General features: G+C 31.3%; 1 protein-coding gene across 12 annotated transcripts in view; it reads left to right on the forward strand.

Annotated features, from left to right (window-relative positions):
- The window catches only part of LOC129804313 (hillarin), a 67,179-nt gene that overhangs the window by 5,505 nt on the left and 41,982 nt on the right, over positions 1 to 19,692 (forward strand). For 5 of the 12 annotated variants that reach the window (XM_055851484.1, XM_055851485.1, XM_055851491.1 and 2 more), the window contains exon 2: positions 16,525 to 16,877. In XM_055851484.1, the coding sequence (XP_055707459.1) occupies positions 16,689 to 16,877 (189 nt within the window). In that variant the 5' untranslated portion in view covers positions 16,525 to 16,688. Of the gene's footprint in view, positions 1 to 5,225; positions 5,577 to 5,750; positions 6,705 to 16,506; positions 16,878 to 19,692 lie in introns of those variants that run through there. The other 7 variants (XM_055851483.1, XM_055851490.1, XM_055851487.1 and 4 more) reach the window with 6 other exon arrangements.

Consider the following 19,692-nt stretch of genomic DNA (forward strand, 5'->3'; position numbering starts at 1 on the left):
AGGTGAAATAAAAATTTAAAAAAAAAAATGTTTTAAAATTATAATGCAATGTGATTTACTGTTATGTCGTTTCTGGTTTATTAACAAAATGCGCTTCTTTTGAGAGCTTTTATGCACATATTTTAAGTGAAAATTAATTAAATTACCATTTAAGTGGATGGATTTGAGCATTCTTCGCTGTATTTGAGTTCTTCAAAGAGACACTGAATCAGACAAAAAAGAAAATCAACAAATTGAAGAAAGTGATTAAATGGGTGATTTTTTTTTCGTGGAGGTATTTCCAAGATAATTTCGGTTAATTCCACTACAAATTTTCACCAGTAATTTCCGAAAGGGAGAAAGAGATTTTTTCTTGATGTCCAAGAAGATTCATCTTCCATTTTTTTTTATTTGCTTCATACTAACATCTGTATGCGTGTGATTTACGATTGTGGAGGAAAATTGCATAGTTTATGAGGTATGAGATCATTGCAGTCTTTTATTGAATGTATATGCAATTACCTGTGTTGATCTTCTTCTGAGGAGAGTTCATTGCAAAATTACCTCGTACGATGACGAAACGAAGGCGCGAGAGGTGAAAATTTTCTTCTCCATTGAAGATTTAACCAGATGTTCTCTCTCAGGCCTTTTTTTCTTTTATTTTTCTGCATCTTCTATTAATATTTTTATTGCACGATCACGCCCGGATCCCGTGCGAGAAGACAGAACGATATGTTCTTCTTTTTGAAGTGCCATAGGGGCTAAACAGTAAGTGATATCAATCTAATAGTCTCGATGAAAATGCCTCAGATTTACAATTTAGTCATTTGAATTATTTCAACGTTATAATTATTTAAAACTTAAGATTAACAACAATTGGTAGGACCGGGGATCGGGTGATTTTAAGATTGGGAGGACCGGGTTGGTTATCCAAGGGCAGAATATTAGACAGTGTGGGATATTACCTGTGTTATCACACTTCCACATTAAAATTTTAATATGATTCACATTAATTGTCGCTGGTGAGAGTCCAAATGTGTAATTTGTGTGTTTGAATCATTTTATATTCAAAATTTGATCTACATATTTGTTGATAAAAAGGTAGACTTGGCCCTCAAAATTTGATATAAATTGATTTATAGCATTAATGCGAAAAATTAATGCGATTTTCTCTTTAATTTTTTAATGTGAAAAATATTTATGCTTTAGGTAAATTTAAACTTATTTTTGCAGGTCAAGTCCACTTCTTTATCAATAAATAGAAAAAAACCCAAATATTAAGTGACTCAAAGACACAAATAACATATTTGGACGCTCACAAGCGACAATTAATGTGAATCACATTAAAATTTTAATGTGCAAGTGTGATAACGCCGTAACTGAAATATTTTTTGAAAATCTCATTAGCTGGACAATTATGTCCCAGCTTCCCGTATTACTAAATACTCTAAAAAATATTCATAATAGGTTTAAACCTTTTGACTGTATCATAGCGATGAAGGAGGGATGCAAGGATGAGTGGCCATTGCCCTCCTCCTACAAGATATTCAAAAATAAAAGGATAAAACCACAAAGAATGCAAGAACATTAATATTTATCTGATATTCAATAATATTAGCTAACATTGACTAATATTTAAAAAATAGTTCATTTTAAATTACAATTGTGCTGATTTATTTTTAAAGTGTTGGATAAAATTTAATTTTTAAAATTTACTACTTCTGACAAAAATTGGGACAAGTTTTTTAAGCAACATTTCTCAAAGATTCAGATTCTTCAAATTCTTTTAGAGAATCCCTAGAGATTTTCTTTCCGCATCAAGACCTTAAAATAATCAATACAGGGTTACCTTTGAATTTTTGAAAAACTTACACAAATTTTTGTAAATCGTAAAAAGCATTTTCTATTCAATTTTTGATCAATTTCTTGCCATTTTCATCAAGGAAAAATCTTTTTGGTGGCTTTAACAAGTTTTCAGCATACAAAAACCGCCAAAAGCTAATAAAATTTTTAATACATAAAAGAAACATTTTTCTTTATTTTAATTTCTATTCAGAAAAGCCCTTAAGGTTTATGCTGATTTTTCTGGTACAAAGAATCCAAAATCCTTTTCGTCTAAGAACAATTTTTGGGATATTGTTCTCAAGCAAAAACGCAATTTCCTCCAATAAAAATCCACTCAAATCCAAAAAAAAAGTTTTTTATTTTATACCCCTTAGTTAAAACCCGTCAAAATCATTAAAATTGACACAGAAATGGATTTAAAAAAAAGTTTATTTCATTTGGGGATAATCTCTCAATTTGAGCCCCCCCCTTATTAAATTCTTATTGCCTTGATAGAATTTTTACTAAAAAGCGCTCTGCAGGGGGTGATGGTAGGGCTATTTTAAGCTGTGAGGCTACATTGATACATGACGTTTTTGCATATTTCTGAAGCAACTTAGGTCTTACATGATTTAATTTAGATTCACAAGTGTTTCGTCTATCTAAATTATATTAGGGGAAAGTGGGGCACCTTTGAAAGTGAGATACCTTTGAAATTAGTATTTTTTTACCATTTTTTTTTTAAATAAAATTGAGCCTTATCGTGATATAATTTAGATTCTCAATTTGTTTGTGCAGCTAAAATATATCACAATAAGGCTCAATTTTATTTAAAAATAGGTGCAAAACCTCAATTTCAAAGGTGCCCCACTTCCCCCTACATTGAAGCCCGATTATTTTAGAAATATGCGAAAATTTCGTATATCAATGTAACCCCTCAGCACAAAATACCCCGACCTCAAATCACTCATTGAATAATCCGGTCTCCCTTACCAGAATTAATGTCTAAAATTTAGAAGATTCACAAAATTATTGGAAGCATGTTTGAGAATCAATTTAATGTATTAATTTTCCAATTCTAAAACTTAAAGTAGCTAATTCAAATACACTTTTAGTATTATAATAATTCCTATTGAGTCAAACATCTGATTAAGCGATCGCTTTATGATATAAAGCGGTCTTCAGAGTAGAGGTTTAGCCAAGTTCCCGTTCCCGAAGGTCTCAAAATCCTGAATAGCGAGTAATTTTATTGCTTTTTGAGATCCCGATAGGTCATTTATCTTTAATAATCCAATTCTAAGTAAATTTTTTCTAACAAATTGTAATTGATAAGAAAATAGAGCAATTAAGCCATATAGCTAAGCTTTAGCTCAGTTCCCGATGGTCTCGAAATTCAAAAAAGCAACCAATTTTATTGGTTTTTCAAAAATTTAATACAGCACTTGCCCATGTTGACCAATCTTATGTGATAATTCTCCACAAAATCGGTTCCCGGGCAAAATCCCGAAAGCCAAAATCCCGAATAGGCCGAAATCCCAAAAGCCAAAATCCCGAATTCTTAGAACTGTCATAGCTACTCCCACGATTGCACCCGCGCTTGCTGGAGGCAAAGGGAAATCTTCTGTGTCTTGGTTGGGAAATGATTCTGAACACCTTCCTCCATATAATTTTATCCCTTTCACGATTTTGAATATTCTGGATTTTGGCTTTCGGGAATTTGGCTTTCGGGATTTTGACCTTTTCGGGATTTTGTCGTTCGGGATTTTGGCTTTTGGGATTTTGCCTTTCGGGATTTTGACCTTTCCGGGATTTTGGCGTTCGGGATTTTGGCTTTCGGGATTTTGCCTTTCGGGATTTTGACCTTTTCGGGATTTTGGCGTTCGGGATTTTGGCTTTCGGGATTTTGCCTTTCGGGATTTTGACCTTTTCGGGATTTTGGCGTTCGGGATTTTGGCTTTCGGGAGCTTTCGGGATATTGACCTTTTCGGGATTTTGGCGTTCGGGATTTTGGCTGCCACCGGGCTGAAGCTGTATTATCCGAAGTTCTTAAAATTTTTACTACTTAATATTTTATTGAATGTGAATAATGCTTTAATTTCATTATATTTTTTCTATTATTAAGTCTATAACAAAATTCTAAGTGAAAAGAGAAAACTTATCAGAAAGTTGTCCAAGTTCCTATACCGTATTTGAAGATTGAAATTTAGAAGATTTATTTCTCAGTTTAATAGGAAAGGTCTATGAGAGTCATTAAATCAGATCTGCAGCAGATCTATGGATTAGTAAAAGTGCTCAGTAACAATTTTAAAATGTTAAATAATGAACTTAAGTGCAAGAAAATCCTAAAATATTATTGGTAAAGGGAAACTTAAGCACTTATAAAGAAACCTGAGATGCCAGATAAAATTTTTAAAGTCATTTTTGATCAATTTTACATTTTTGCTGACCAATAAAGAATATTTTACTGACTCCAAATGTAAACTTGATTTAAAGATGAAGTTTTGGATGTTTTAAATTGGTTAAGAATATTTTTAACTTAAATTCAATTATTATTCGTCTTATTATTCAATTCAATTTAAATTCAATCCAATTTATTAATATTTCATAGGACAATCTGTCCTCTGTACAAATAAATACAAAAAAAAATAATAGTAACTTCAAGAACAGCTCATGTAGAACACGAGGAATGCGTGGCACCCCAAATCTAAGGATAAGCTCCCTCTTCTGCTCGCGAGGCAAACCATTCGCAGAGAATGCGACTACCCGAACTAGGCACACGGAGACACGAAAACAAAAAATGTAAACAAATACTCATGTATGATCCACATGGTTTTGCGGCCATCGCCGTCTTAGTATTGTTTCCGACCTCCATGACAAATTATTGGAAAATCCCTTTCTCGTGTTAATGTTTCCGGGTTTATATTTTTATAATTTTAATTATTCGTGAGGTTGCCCATGAGTGATTTAATGGTAAGATTAATGCTAATATCTGTTTGATCACTCTGCAACAAGTAATAAAAAGGGAATAAAATAAAAATCCATAAAACATTAGAGTAAATGAACAATCCAACGAGATTTTTTTTTAAAAATTGATATGCGAAATTCCTTGTTGATCTTGAAGGAGTAAGAATTTGAATCTTTCAGTATAGTCGGGTGTTAAACTTTTGGGAAAAAAAACTTAAGAGTTCAAATCCACCCCAAAGCTTCCGGAACTGGCATTTCTCTTAAATAATTTAACAGAACATTAAATTTTTTGGACATAAAACAGAAGTTAATTGCTATAAATCCACCTCTGTGTCCAAGATCATGAAATACCTTCTCTCGCTCTTCTCACCTGTGCAATGGAATTCAATACAACTCACGAGAGGTGAGAGAATAGCCTCTCTTCCATCGTACTATTCGATTTTTCTATACTCTTCAAGAGCTCAGAGAGTCAGTTGTGCCTCGAATGTGAACCGATTCACATCAATTTCTACGCAAGTTTCGCTGTGAACTTTTTTTTCTGAGTACTCTCCTCTTCTTGTAAAGTCGCCAGAGGAAGAGTCGGATTTTCTCAAGTGATCAAATGTAAATGAAAAGTATTCTTTTTTTAATATTATCATTTTCTTCTGATTTTGAATTAATAATTATTTTGTGAGACGAGAATTTCTCGGGTGATTCTGCACTTGACACAGAAATTGAGCAAATTCCTCAGCAAAGTGGGACGTTCATGTGAAACACACACAATTCGGTTAATGGTTTTTCCTCAGCTTGTGCAGCTCCCCCAATCAAAGGTGGTTTTATACAGTCAATATTTTCACATATGGATTTCCAATCAGGATTTTAATATTAGCGCTACTTGGGCGGGAATTGTGGAGGTGGCATGGGCATAAGAAAAATTATAGCTAAAATGTTTAATTAGCGACGTCATCGCTTCTTGGGGGCATTTGGATCTCGCACGTTCAGCTTCTTCTGGTGTAACCATCTCCCTTCTCCACCTGCGATGTTTAGTATGTGAAAAAGTACAGTGTATGGAGATGAAAAAAAATCCCGCAATGTCAAGAGTGTTGAGGAGAAGGGAGCAAAATCATTCCCAATATATGGTGAATTCTTTCGGGTTCGTCGCTTAAATAAACACAAGTCTTTCGTTTCATAAGTGCACACACTCTGCTGACTCTTTCCCAGACTTGTGCGCTCGGTTGATTTCTGTAATAATTCCATCTCTCCGTGTGCTTATAACTATTCTTGGTGTATTTGTGCGCGCAATCCATTCTCGCTCCATCGCCAAACCTCTTCTTCCTCCAAGATTCCACATACAATCATCCACCAAGAGAGAGAGATATAGTGTTATAGTCTTGGAACTGAAGAATTTCCAGTTTCTCAAACATGTCTCAACCCGGAGCCCCCCTTCTGACTGCCCCAAAACGTCCAATCCACCGTAAATGTGTCTGTGTGCTTTTAAAATTGTACAAGATATTCTCTCAGCATTTTCACGTTGTTTTTTTTTTCTTTCTTATTTTCTTTAAATCCAACATCTCTGTCTATCTCTCTTTCTCTATCTGACTGCCGAGCAATCCACCAGCAATAGAAGGAATTTAGAAAATCATTTTATATGGATATTGATATAATATTTTTCTCTCCATACACCCATTTCAATCTTTATGATGTGATTTTACTGGCAAGAGTTACGATGTTATAGCATCACAAAGTTGTTGCACAATTTGTCACTCTTCTTGGCACAATTTTTCCTCCAACTGCTCTCTGGCGCACACCTCAGTCACTTTTTTTTCTGCGTCCCCATCGCAAATGAACCATTAAGTGATCTTTATGTTTTATACCCCAAGTATGGATTTAATGTGATAACCTGATGACCAATTGAAGGCGAAAACATACCTCATACTTTGCATAATGGCAATTTCAAAGTGAGTTTTCTTTTATTAAGATGAAAAGATAACATCCCTGCCAAGGGGGATGATACACTTCACAGGAAGTGTTGTACTTTCAAAAGAAACGTTTGTTAAATAGCTAGGATATTATTTTAGGTGTGATTCTTTCATAATCACACCTGCTATTTTTTATTGTTTATTGTTTAGTTCTTTATCAAAAATTCTTTTGGAAAGACTAGATTTATTTATAAATAGATTTAAAATTTTAAATATTTTCTATACAGTCAGAAACGTCTTCTTGTATAAAACTCTTTTAAAGTAAAACTGTTGATAATCTCTTTAACAGATTTATTAGGATATTTCGCTTGTTTCTTTCAACAACATGCGAAATCTCGAAATCTTTCAAAATTCTTAAACCAATTTTAAAAATAAAATTAAATCTAAATCCTTCAAAAAATAAATGTTGTTTTAAATTGTTTTCTATGATGGCAAAACATGTTATTCCATCTTCCGAGTTTTTTGAACCAAGTTGTATTTCAAAATAGAGATGGATTCGTGTTTATTTGGCGCCATAAAAAAACTGTTTATTTACTACAATATTTCTCTAAAAAAAATACCTTTTACAGTTTTTCTCTAATTCTAATTGGGCTAAAATAAAATTCAGAAATATTGCAAAAGATGCCAAATTATATAAATTGAAACTTTTTTGTATAATTAAGTGGTGCTATTTATAGATTCTCTATTAAAAAAAAACTTTACAAACAACATTATGATGTCATATTTATACAATTTTGTACGAAAATAAAACCATTGCCTTTGGTAACATTTTATAAATTTTTTGCAATTTACAGACGTATTCACACTTTGAGATTTTATTTTGTACAGCAGATTTTGTAATAAAAAATGTAACTTGAATTTATTTTCTTCAAATCCAATCCAAATTCAATTTTATAAGACGTTTACCAATTTATATCACACTTTACAAAACTAAATAGTATACTAAATTAATTCCAAAAGAATAATAAAAAATCATATAGTTGTCACATTAATAAACTATCAATTCAATAAAAAGAATTATCGCACCTTTAGTATTACACTGGCGTATATAGGGTTAGCTGATTATGAAAAATAGAGGAAAGTAGCCTAACTTTGAATGCGCTAGTCTTTGAATTTTTCAATTTTGTCATTATTTCCTAAACCAAAAAATGAATTCTATAAACTAAAATTTATACAGTGGTGGAAATAAGTATAATTCCATCCCATAATCCTTAAAGAACGTCCATAACGTCCTTTCATGCCAACAGAAAAAATCGACATTTTGATTTTATATTCTAAGTATTTTTAGAAATAGTGCTAAACTTATCGAGTGGAATTATACTTATTACTTACTAAAAATCCGATATCCAACTTTTTAGAACGCTTAGTTAGTCTTCAGATTGGGGGTTTAATCTCGCTCACGGAGGTCAATGAATAATAGCGTCGATTTTTAATGGTCTATCTAAAGAATTAATTGTTCTTATTAAATCATATTAAGTGAAGTTTGTCAAAAAAAAACTCGCCTATACTGAAATTATACAAGTTAAACTATATAGCTAAACCTCAGATCTAAAACCTACCTATTACAGATCAAGCACAGTTTACAAAGGAGACTAAGGTTTTCTGTGAACACATAAAAAACATAATTTAACAAATCTTATTAGTATTTGGGGGAATTTAAAGTGGGATATTCGTAGGAGGGTCTCATACAGACAAAGGCCGATCCTCGAGAATATTTTTCTTTTAGAATACAGCAGTAAAGAAAATTTAAAGGATATTTAGTTATGGATAAATCTTTACTGCAAATTTCTATAGAGGCTAAATCTAAGATTAGCCTGAATCCATTTCGAACCCTTATACCCTAACTTTAATTCACATTAAAAGTCGCTGGTAAGAGTCCAAATGTGTAATTTGTGTGTTTGAATCATTTTATATTCAAAATTTGATCTATTTGTTGATAAAAAGGTAGACTTGGCCCGCAATATTTGATATAAATTGATTTATAGCATTAATGCGAAAAATTAATGCGATTTTCTCTTTAATTTTTTAATGTGAAAAATATTTATGCTTTAGGCAAATTTAAAATTATTTTTGCAGGTCAAGTCCACTTCTTTATCAATAAATAGAAAAACCCCAAATATTAAGTGACTCAAAGACACAAATAACATATTTGGGCGCTCACAAGCGACAATTAATGTGAATCACATTAAAATTTTAATGTGCAAGTGTGATAACGCCGTAACTGAAATATTTTTTGAAAATCTTATTAGCTGGCAAATTTTCTGTATGCATAATACCATTTCGCGCGGTTTTTTTTCGTTCTTGAAAATGGGCATAATCCCGGAACCCCTGTAATTACGCTAAGCAGTCTCTCAGCTTAAATCATAGGTGTATCGAACATATTACTCATTACTAGGGATATTCCTACTCCCCATTATTTCTCGTAACGATTTACGCCCCAAAGCAGTTTAACATGAAATAAAGATAAAGTGCCTTTAAATTGACAGGTGAAATTATTTATTGAATTTATTTTACATTTGCAATAAAATTTAGCGGATGGTCTAACATCATAAAGTAAATTACTTCATAAATAATACAAATCAGTGAGAAAATCATAGAAAATAGTCATAAAACATTGAAAAATTGAATAAATAAACAACCATTGACTTTAACCACTTTAACTAATATCCACTACCGAAGTTGATACATAGAGGTAGAAAAGAAAACAGCTTCATATTTTATTTTACTAATTTTGCGTTCAAAAGTCTATGAAGAAAAAATATTGAACCGAAATATGAAAATGGGGATGAATAGTGTTCGTAGTAGTAAATAAGGATAAAGATATTTATAGTCATCGATGCTTTTGAAAATTGCGCTACAAAAGGGACATAAACTTGCAAACTTTTTGACTGCATTACACTAGTTGTAAATAAAAATTATAAATTTGCGTAGTTAAGTCACTATTCATGTTTAGAGCAGGATCCTTCACAGGATATTGAAAGAATAAAGCCTAAATTCCCTAAATTCTTAATGAAAAGTACAACATATCAACCACATTATAGTTATTCCACTCAATATTTTTGCACACAGTCCCTTTTATAGTATTTCGCTTACTGATTTTAGCTTTTTATGTTTCTTTTCTTTTATTTATATTTTTATTATTTTTTTGTAATATTGCATCGCGAAAATTGTTTTTAGAATATTTTTAAATATTCTATATCCCTTTAAAGATGTAAAACAAAATATTGGACATATTTCGACTGATCACAGCTGGCATCATCTGTTTCGCTTTAGATTCAGAAGAAGGAAGCGAAATTTTAGCGTTTTTAGTTGATTTATACATAAGCGATATAGGGTAAGTGTGCCAAATTTCGGCACAGTTGCATGCAAGCGCCAAAGTCTCAAGTTTTAAATGTAATATTTTTAATACAAATTGAATTTATTTGTTACTTTTTTTGTAAGGAGTGTTCCTTGGAAACTGGTAGACAGTCTATCGTCTTTATTTTCTCTAAATTCATTCTTAATACATTCTAAAATGAATAAAAATGTTGATATAACATTGGTGGCCTATTTCGCCCACTTTCATTTTCATAGTTCCTTGCCCTTCCGGAATTCTTCGAATGTCTTTTTCAAGTCATCTTGTTCGTCTAATCGACTTTTTTGTTATTTTTCGCATGATATTATTTCTAGAGTACGCAAAAACTAAAAATTCATTGAAATTCGAGGAACAAAAAATGTGGCCGAAATTACAAGCTGGCCGGAATTTGGTACACTTACCCTAAGTTCGGCAATAAAAATTCGTTGAATAGTGCTGACAGATATTTTCACTCCCACAAGAATACTCTGTCTAGTTAATACAACCTAATAATAATTTCAAAAACTATAAAGCGAAAATGAAATTTAATTTCTGTATAAATATTTAAAATAGAGATACGCCTATATGATAAAAAGGTGCGATATAAATTTATACTTAATATTTGAAAGTAATTCAAGATTATTTTCTATGTAATCTCGGAGTAGCAAATTATTGATTTATTCGCCAAAAAATGATTATTATATATCTAAATTTCTAAATGTGCTGTACCACCTATTCCCTTTATCATAACATGACTTTAAATCTCTGAAAGAAAGGCGCGAAAGAGACTCGTTGGATTTAGTGGCAAAAGTTTCGAAATATTTCAAGCGGAAATGTAAAAGGAAATATGTAAAGTTAATATTGTGAATTTTTCCCGCCTTCAAAGACTGAAGAGACATCAACACAGAGTTCCATAGTGTTGAGATAAGACCGCTATATATTATTGCTGTATTATATAACAATTTCGACATTTTATCTCACAACAAATTTTATTGATCTCACACTGTCGATGACAGTGCTTGGTGGCATACATTTTGGTCTTGATCCATTAGAATGTATTGATTGAATGATCAAGCCACACACGCAAAAATCATGGTGATCTCACAAATGTATTTTTACAGCTTGATTTTTTCATGCCTTCCTTTTTCTCTCTCTCAAAAAAAAAAAGAAAAAAAAACACAGTTGTTTGTGATTTACATGCACGATCTCTATGGCTCTTTTCAGCTCTCTTGACTCAAATCTTTAATCGCACTTTGGATGAAGTCAGTGACGGGCTATGACACAATTAAGGAAGTTTTCGCTAAGAGACTCCCAAGTTAGATGTATTGAGTAATCTTCTACCGCCACAAGTAATCAATAAATATTGTGATTGACATCTTGGTATTTTTCACCTAAACTCATGTCCCTAAAAGGCAGAAATTCTGTTAAGTCTCGCGCGCAGCCTCTGACATTGAAAGAACTATTCTTCTCCAAAAAAAAAATATTTTCAAGCCACTTTGACTTGCAAATTTTCTCGCGTGGACTTTTATCAAACAATTGGGCTCTCTTACATGAAATTTCACCTTCGACAAGTTCCTCAAAAATTAAGCTGTTGTATACCATCTGCGTGTAGTAGATGTTACATACAATGGCTAAAATTAGACAATTTGTGTGCAGGTTGATTGTGAATTCGTTGAGCACGCTAAATTCTTCAAAGAGACACACCAAATGTGAAGAATATACCATTAAATTTCTCTATGGAAGCAATCATGCTACCATTTCTTATGCTGCTGTATTCATTTCACAGACTCTTGAATGGCCATAAAAGAATTCTTTTTTTTTTGCTATAAATACTGCGACAATTTTTTTGTCTGCAAAAAATCCAGTATTTTAGCGAAGAAAGTACTTTAAATGGGAATAAACTTCTCATAAGTAAAAACTATCTTACACAATGATTAAAATGCGAACACATTTTGTGTTCAGTTTATAAATTAAACGACAAGTCTGTCGTAAGACGTAACAAATAGATAATTCCGCAAAAGGAATGTCAATGAATTATTTAGAGATTTAAAAAATCATGATTCAAACCACATTTTCACCTACAAACATTTTTTTTTTACTTTTACAGAAAAGAATTTTGATTATTCAATACAAGATAGCGATTGAATTAGACGAAAAAATATATTAAAACAAGAATTTTATTTTCTTTAGTTGTGATTCATGTATAAGGATCATTATGAAGGGGAAGCGGGGCACCTTTGAATTAGGACAGCTTTGAAATTGGACGTTTTCCCACTTAAATATGTTTGAAGATGGAAATAAGAATTTAGTACATGTCTGTACTAAACATAGTTTTGACAGTACTTTATATTTCTCAAGTAATTTCGACAGTAATTTATATTTTGCAATCAAGGGCGAAAGCAAAAAAAAAACTTAACATTAGTACACTTTTGTACTAAATCAAAACATGACAGAAAAGTAAGTTACGCCAAAAAATTATAAACGCAAATTAGTAACCGAAGAAACACTGTATGACTAAAGAGTATTACGACATGACATAAGTCATAAAACCGTCATCATTTGAATATCTTTAATATTACAATACATTAACTATGAAATTTTACTTTTAACAGCATAAAAATGGTTCTAAATCTAGTGTCGAAGTGTCGACGTCACGTTAACCATTAATTATAACGTGCTAACCAGCAAAATGAAAGATCAAAAGAGTAGACATTAAATTGCGATACCAGTATGCACAGAGAAATATTTCCTCTCCCATTGTGTTTATTCCTTGTTTTCTTATATCTTAACACATTTCATTTAGCGAATATTGCGGAGAGCAAATACTAAAAACAAATTTGGAGATAAATTTTAAAAAACAACACTGATTTTTTATGGTAAAATATACCAAAATTTCATCTCTACACTTAAACAAAGCTTTTTTAGAAGCATTGTCACATTTTTAAATTAATTATACAAACACAATACTCACGCTCAAAATAAATTAACTTGAGACATTAACACCATTCTTGTCAGAGTCTACTTGACATAATCTTTTAATAGGACTTAGTAAATTTGGGTTTACGTGCCAATCACAACTTCATTAAAATATTGTCAAAAATCTGTTAAAAATCAGAAACCATCTTAGAGATCTTTGGTTATGGCATCTACACACTAGAGAAATTTATGTCCATGCTTAAGAATTTTTCCTACACAAGCGCAGAGAATTTCCTTCAATATGGACATAAATTTCTCTGGTGTGTAGAGGCTGTTAAACAGTCTAAAGTCGTGTTTCTTAATGAGTCTCCAATTCGTAATATGCCTTTTCAATAGCCTCGAATATGTCTAATGGCCCCTACAAACTAGAAGAAGCGCACGCTTGTGTAGGATAATCTGTCAAAATTTCTTTAAAAATGCCAAATAATAACATAAATTCGTCTAGTTTGTAGAGGCTTTAGGTTAGAGTTATTAAAATTTACATCGTGAAGACTAATTTTGCTACTTGGGTAGAATTCTTCTTCAAATTTCACTGAAAAATCAAGTGTCGTATCAGCTGAATTCTTAAAATTTGATTTAGTACAGCTGCGTGTACTAAATTAAATTTCAACACATTATAGTAAAATTCTTCAATAGTGTAAACGAAGAATTTAAAATTAAAAAAAAAAACCCGGAAAATTGAAGAGTAGGGTAAAGTGTATAATTTGGAATTAGTTTTACAAGTTGGACAATTCGGCCGTACAAGTTGGACATGGCTTTTTTCTTGATAAAAATAGTACAAAATTTGTTTTAAAGCACAAGGAACCAAATTATAAAATTAAAGCATTAAAAATATACAAATAAAAATGAAGTACTAAATTTATCAAGACAAAAAGCCCTGTCCAAATTGTACCATTGTCCAACTTGTACCACTGTCCAACTTATACCACTTTACCCTATACAACAAATTTTAGTACTATTTTTATTATCTAAGAACCTAAGGGACCTAAGGACAACTTTTAACAAGTAAACTAATAAATGCAACAAGTATGTAACAACTAGTAAAAGTAAATGCAACAAGAAACAAGTAATGGTGCTATTCTAATGAAAAATGAACGTGTTTTTATGGTTCTTTCTTTACTGTTTTCAAAAGCTTCTACATAATCGACTTTTCTTTGTGTTAGTTTCTGTCACGACTGTCTAATGGTTTTAGAACACGACGAGGACTGGGGAATTCAGACAGAATACTACTACTAGAACTATTAGAACAGTAAAGTGCTAAAAAAAACACATTAATTTTACTTTGGAATAGCTTCTTAAAATATTAGGGAACAATATATTTCTTTTCACTTTTTGGGGCCTTTATTAAATCATGATGTCGGTTAAATAGTAAAGGTGCTATTGTAATAAAAATGAAAAGAGGAAATCTTTCTTCTAAACGTCTTTTTTAGTACATGACTGTTCTCATGTGGTTCTGCGTTATCGACTTTTCCTCGTATTGGTTCCTGTCATGACTGTTTTCCTGTCTTCATCGTGTTTTAAAATCATCAAACAGTCGTGACACAAAAGAAAGCTCGATTATTGAGAAGCACATGAGAACAGTTAAGTATTAAAAAAGTGTTCAAGAGAAAGATTTCGTTGGAATAGAACCTAGTGTTGGCCAAAATAATAGGACCATCTCTGCAAAAGCCATTATTTTTTCTGTTGTAATTTTCTTATTCTAATTTGTTCAAATAATTTTGATGTAGAAATGTTCAAATAATTACCTTACGTCGAATACATATTATTTTGGCCGCAAGAGGTCTCTATTTTTCACAGAATATGTCAATAGTGAAATTATGTTTTAACAACGTAATAGGACCACTTTCATTTAAATACATGAATGCGACTTATAAATCGAATAAGTGTAACTAAAGCTATATTTAGAAAATATAATTGACAATTTTCCTATTTTATTGTCCGAATTGAATTTCAGTATTTCTGTATTCTGCGCAATATAGAGACCTCTAGCGGACAAAACAACTTTTATTCTACGATGTTAATAATTTGAAGATTTCTACATCAAAGTTATGGCAACAAGTTGGGAAAAAGTACAAAAATTAAAACAAAAATAAGCTTTACAAAGTGGTCCTATTATTTTGGCCACCACTGTATATACAATTCAAATCTTTTAAGTTGTCTTTTAAGACTCAAAAACTTCAAAAGATCTCTAAGGTTTTTTTGGTACCAAAACGTTTTAGTACATGCAAGTTCTAAAATATTAATGATTCCAAAATAATTTTGAAATTAAAAAAAAAATATCAAGAGATCGATTTGAGGCGAGATGAGCGAAATTTAATAATTTAGTTACTTTTTCAGTATTTTAAAGTCCCAACTAAATATCGATAGAAAAAAAATCAAAATTATTTCGTGCGATATATTTTCTTTAGAAAAAAAGAACAATTTATGCAATTAACGTGCGAAAAACAATGTATGAAGTAATCTAACAGTGAATTCTATCTTGAGTCACTGTTTAATCAAATTTTACTTTCCCACCTAACACATTATTTAAAAAAAGAGTATGTTTTTACTATAGCTGTGTATTATAAAAAATTTAATTTTTTGCCCCTTTTACACCATGTGAGGCACATGAAGAAGCTCACGAAATAAATAAGATGAAAAAAAAACAGAATCAGCATCAAAGCGTGAGATTTTTACAACGACAATAGCCCAAGAGTTTCTTGTGAAGATTGAAATAATCGTTTTTTTCTTCTAACTCTTCACTCCAAATAAAGTATAAAAGATATTTATGCATGTAATATTCAACATCAGATGCTTTTTTTTTCACCACATCAACTTGTCAATTTTCATGGTGAGGAACCACCAGATTGTTTTGCAAGGAAATCCACTAATATGTTTAGATTTCTGATGCGAAAGCGTAGGAAAAAGATGTGTAGGAGGGTTGATAAATTACATGAAGGCGAAAAAAAAATCAAAACAGATAAAACTGTGCGTGTGTGAGCGTGTGTGCAAAAAAATAAAATAAAATTCAGTTACTATCACCAGTAAGTTTGTGGCAAATTTTTCGATGATCTTATGGCTTATAGAAAAAAATGGAACTATTTATGGTGCATAAATCACAAAAATATGTTCAACAGCATTTTCGCGTGCAGTGCTAAGTGGAATGTAATCAATAAATTGCGATAAGTGGTCAGAGTTTGTGTTGGGGGAGACGCGGAAAACTAATGGCTTTGCACGCAAAATTATTATAAAATTAAATGGAGAGTGAAGAGAGAAATTTTTACTAATAAATTAATTGAGTGAGCATACCATCTTCTTTACTACTATTTTTTTTTGGGCTGCACAAGATAGTGAGGAAAATAAACGGTGTTTGATTGCCTCAAAGCATCCCCTATATTTATATTAAACTACATGGAGTTTGTGCATCTCAATTGTGATTACCATATTACAAATGCATATTAAATAGTTCAGAAATGTTTAATTGCAACACAGATATTGAACATTTTGCAGATTAATCGCGAGGTGTTTTTAGTGCATTCGCTCTTGGCCATCAATCTCCCCATATTAGAGATTGGATTGCAGAGGAAAGGGGAGCATAAATGGTGTGAATGAGATTTGGTGTGCAACACTCGTGAAAGCACACCATCCACCCTCCCACATATCAAACACACAAAATGTATCGTCCAAATTTCTACGAATCCACATGCCTCAGGTGCAATGAGATTGTCTACCAAGTGGACCGAGTTGGACCCCTCAAGGACTTCACATTCTTCCACTCGGGCTGCTTCAAGTGCATCCACTGTGGCACAAAATTGACCCTCAAGACCTACTACAATAATCAACACAAGCAGGAGGACAAAGAGGTGAGAAGCATTCACGTTGCATTCATTAGAATCATATTGCATATGTACTAAATTTCAACATTAATTCATTCATCATTCATTTGGCATTAAGGGCATAAACTTCGAATGATATTGTAGAAGACAAATATCAATAACATACCTAACGTATTTGAGTTACAGAACTTATCGTTTTCGTGGCTCGATTAACAATTTTCCGTATTTAGGGAAACTATGCCAAATTGCGGACGGCTTGCAATATCGGACACTCCTTTTGTTTCTCAAAACTCCATACACATTAAGTTTTTTTTTTATAAATTTGTAGAGATTGTACAGAAACAAAGAAACAAAAGAGTATCAAACTTTTAACGAGATAATGTTAAAAAAATCTTTAGAAGAGTTCCGGAAGGGCAAGAAACTAAAAGGAACTTTTTGTCCGATATAACAGACAAAGTAATATCTGTATTTTTGTTCAATTTTAAAATTGTGAAGTATGATTTTAAAAAAAATAACAAATTACTTTTTAAGATTCTAAACAAGTCAAACTTAGAACTTTGAAGCTGTAAGTGCAATTTGTTTGGAACGTGTCACAGTTACCCTAAACGTTTTTTCGATTACTTAATATATTATGAAGAGCAAAATATAGTAAAAATTGTATATCATGTCTTATGAGCTTCTGTAACACCAGAGTGATTTCTAATCAGCTCAGTTTTGTAGAAAATATAGTGCTCTACAACTTTTCCGAAGACCATTTTCCTCAATCTCAAAGGGAAATATGCTTTTCGACTTTACGACCTATTAACTAAAACTTGAGTAAATTTTTCTTTAGTGATTTTTTTCGCTACCCCGGTAGTTATGCAAAATTTGTGCTCGAAATTACACACAAAAGTTTGATATCACGTGGATTTTTATAATATTTTCCTTCATTCTCTTTTCTAATTTGAATTTTGGGTGACAAATTCTTTTCGAAGATAGTTACACTATAAAAATAAAAGGTGTTTGCAAAATTTTAATTTAAAGAATTTAAATTAAGTGACCGTTCTCACGAGTACTGATAGCCAGCCTTTTTACTCTCCCTTAATAGATTTTTTTCACAATAAATCATCTATTAATATTTTAGAAGCTTATTCCAAAATATGAACATTCTATATCCCGTATTGCCAGTGAGGGTTTAAGATAAAATTTGAAATAGAGAAATAAAGTATGAGAACGTTGGGCAAATTTTACCAAGCTAACCATTTTAAAATTCAACAGAATTTAAAATGAAATCACTGCTTTAATTTTATTGTCATAAGTATATTGGATAATAAATTGATATAGAATAATATCCAAAAACGTAAATGAAAATTTATGTATCGTAAGTGCGGGGGACTTTGACACCCCCTCTTTGTAAGCTTTTCTTTACTTCTAGAACTTACTGTGTTATCACACTTGCACATTAAAATTTTAATATAATTCACATTAATTGTCGCTGGTGAGAGTCCAAATGTGTAATTTGTGTGTTTGAATCATTTTATATTCAAAATTTGATCTATTTGTTGATAAAAAGGTAGACTTGGCCCGCAAAATTTGATATATGAATTGATTTATAGCATTAATGCGAAAAATCAATGCGGTTTTCTCTTTAATTTTTTAATGTGAAAAATATTTATGCTTTAGGTAAATTTAAACTTATTTTTGCAGGCCAAGTCCACTTCTTTATCAATAAATAGAAAAACCCCAAATATTAAGTGACTCAAAGACACAAATAACATATTTAGACGCTCACAAGCGACAATTAGTGTGAATCACATTAAAATTTTAATGTGCAAGTGTGATAACGCCATTAAGGATGGTCTTTACCGATCCGATTTGCCATATCTGATTGGTATGAAGACCATCCTTCAGTTCTAGAAATAAAGAAAACCTTACGAACAGGAGTGTCTCAAAGTCACCAACAGTTGACAAAATCACCCGTACTTACGGTATTATTTAAAATGAGGATTCTTCAAGAAAAGGAAAATTCAACAAATTAAAAACAGAGGAAAAAGCAAAGAAAATAAAATAAATTTAGATGGAAAATAAAGTTAACTGTTTTGTATGAGTAAATAGACGATTATATAAGTAATTGATTAGTTGATAAGATTAATACGTCTAAAGATCGCATCATTAAGTCCGCAATTTAACAAAAAACAATCTTCCTTAATTTAGTAAAAATTACAACTTCATATTTGAATAAATGACTATTATGACTTTGATTTAAAAATAGTCATTTTTTGCCAAAGAATAAGAATTCTTTGCTCATGGTCAAAGCGATTAGTTTTAGTAGTGTTAAGATGGATTAGCTTTGTTATTTTTTCTGAAGATCTGTACAAAAATAAGATACTCAAATAACAAATAATAACAACGCGGAGCTGATGCCGACATTCATAAAAAAAAAACTATAAATAATTTGCACTTTCATTGAAAAGTTAATATTAGCGAAACTGGTTTACATTTAATTGTCATTTAGACTTTCATAAATAATAAAATATATCAATTTATTAGTAATTAATACGTAATCTCACAATTTCTAGTTTAATATAATTGAAATATATTGAAATCAAAAATGAAAATTTTATGCTAAAGCATTGGTGAATAAACTTTGTGCACAAAAACTATTGCTCAACGCACAATAACTTTTGTTTGTAAACATGTTTTCAAAATATCCCATGAGAGAGAGCGAGATGACTAGATCTAGATCTCACTCACTCTAATTGAAATGTCAAAAACATGTTTACTAAACAAAAGTTATTGTGCGCTGGGCGTATAAAAAAGAATAAACATTGTCTATTGTATCATCAATTGCTGTAACAGTATA

This window comes from Phlebotomus papatasi, chromosome 2 (assembly GCF_024763615.1).
Source record: "Phlebotomus papatasi isolate M1 chromosome 2, Ppap_2.1, whole genome shotgun sequence".
NCBI lineage: Eukaryota > Metazoa > Arthropoda > Insecta > Diptera > Psychodidae > Phlebotomus > Phlebotomus papatasi.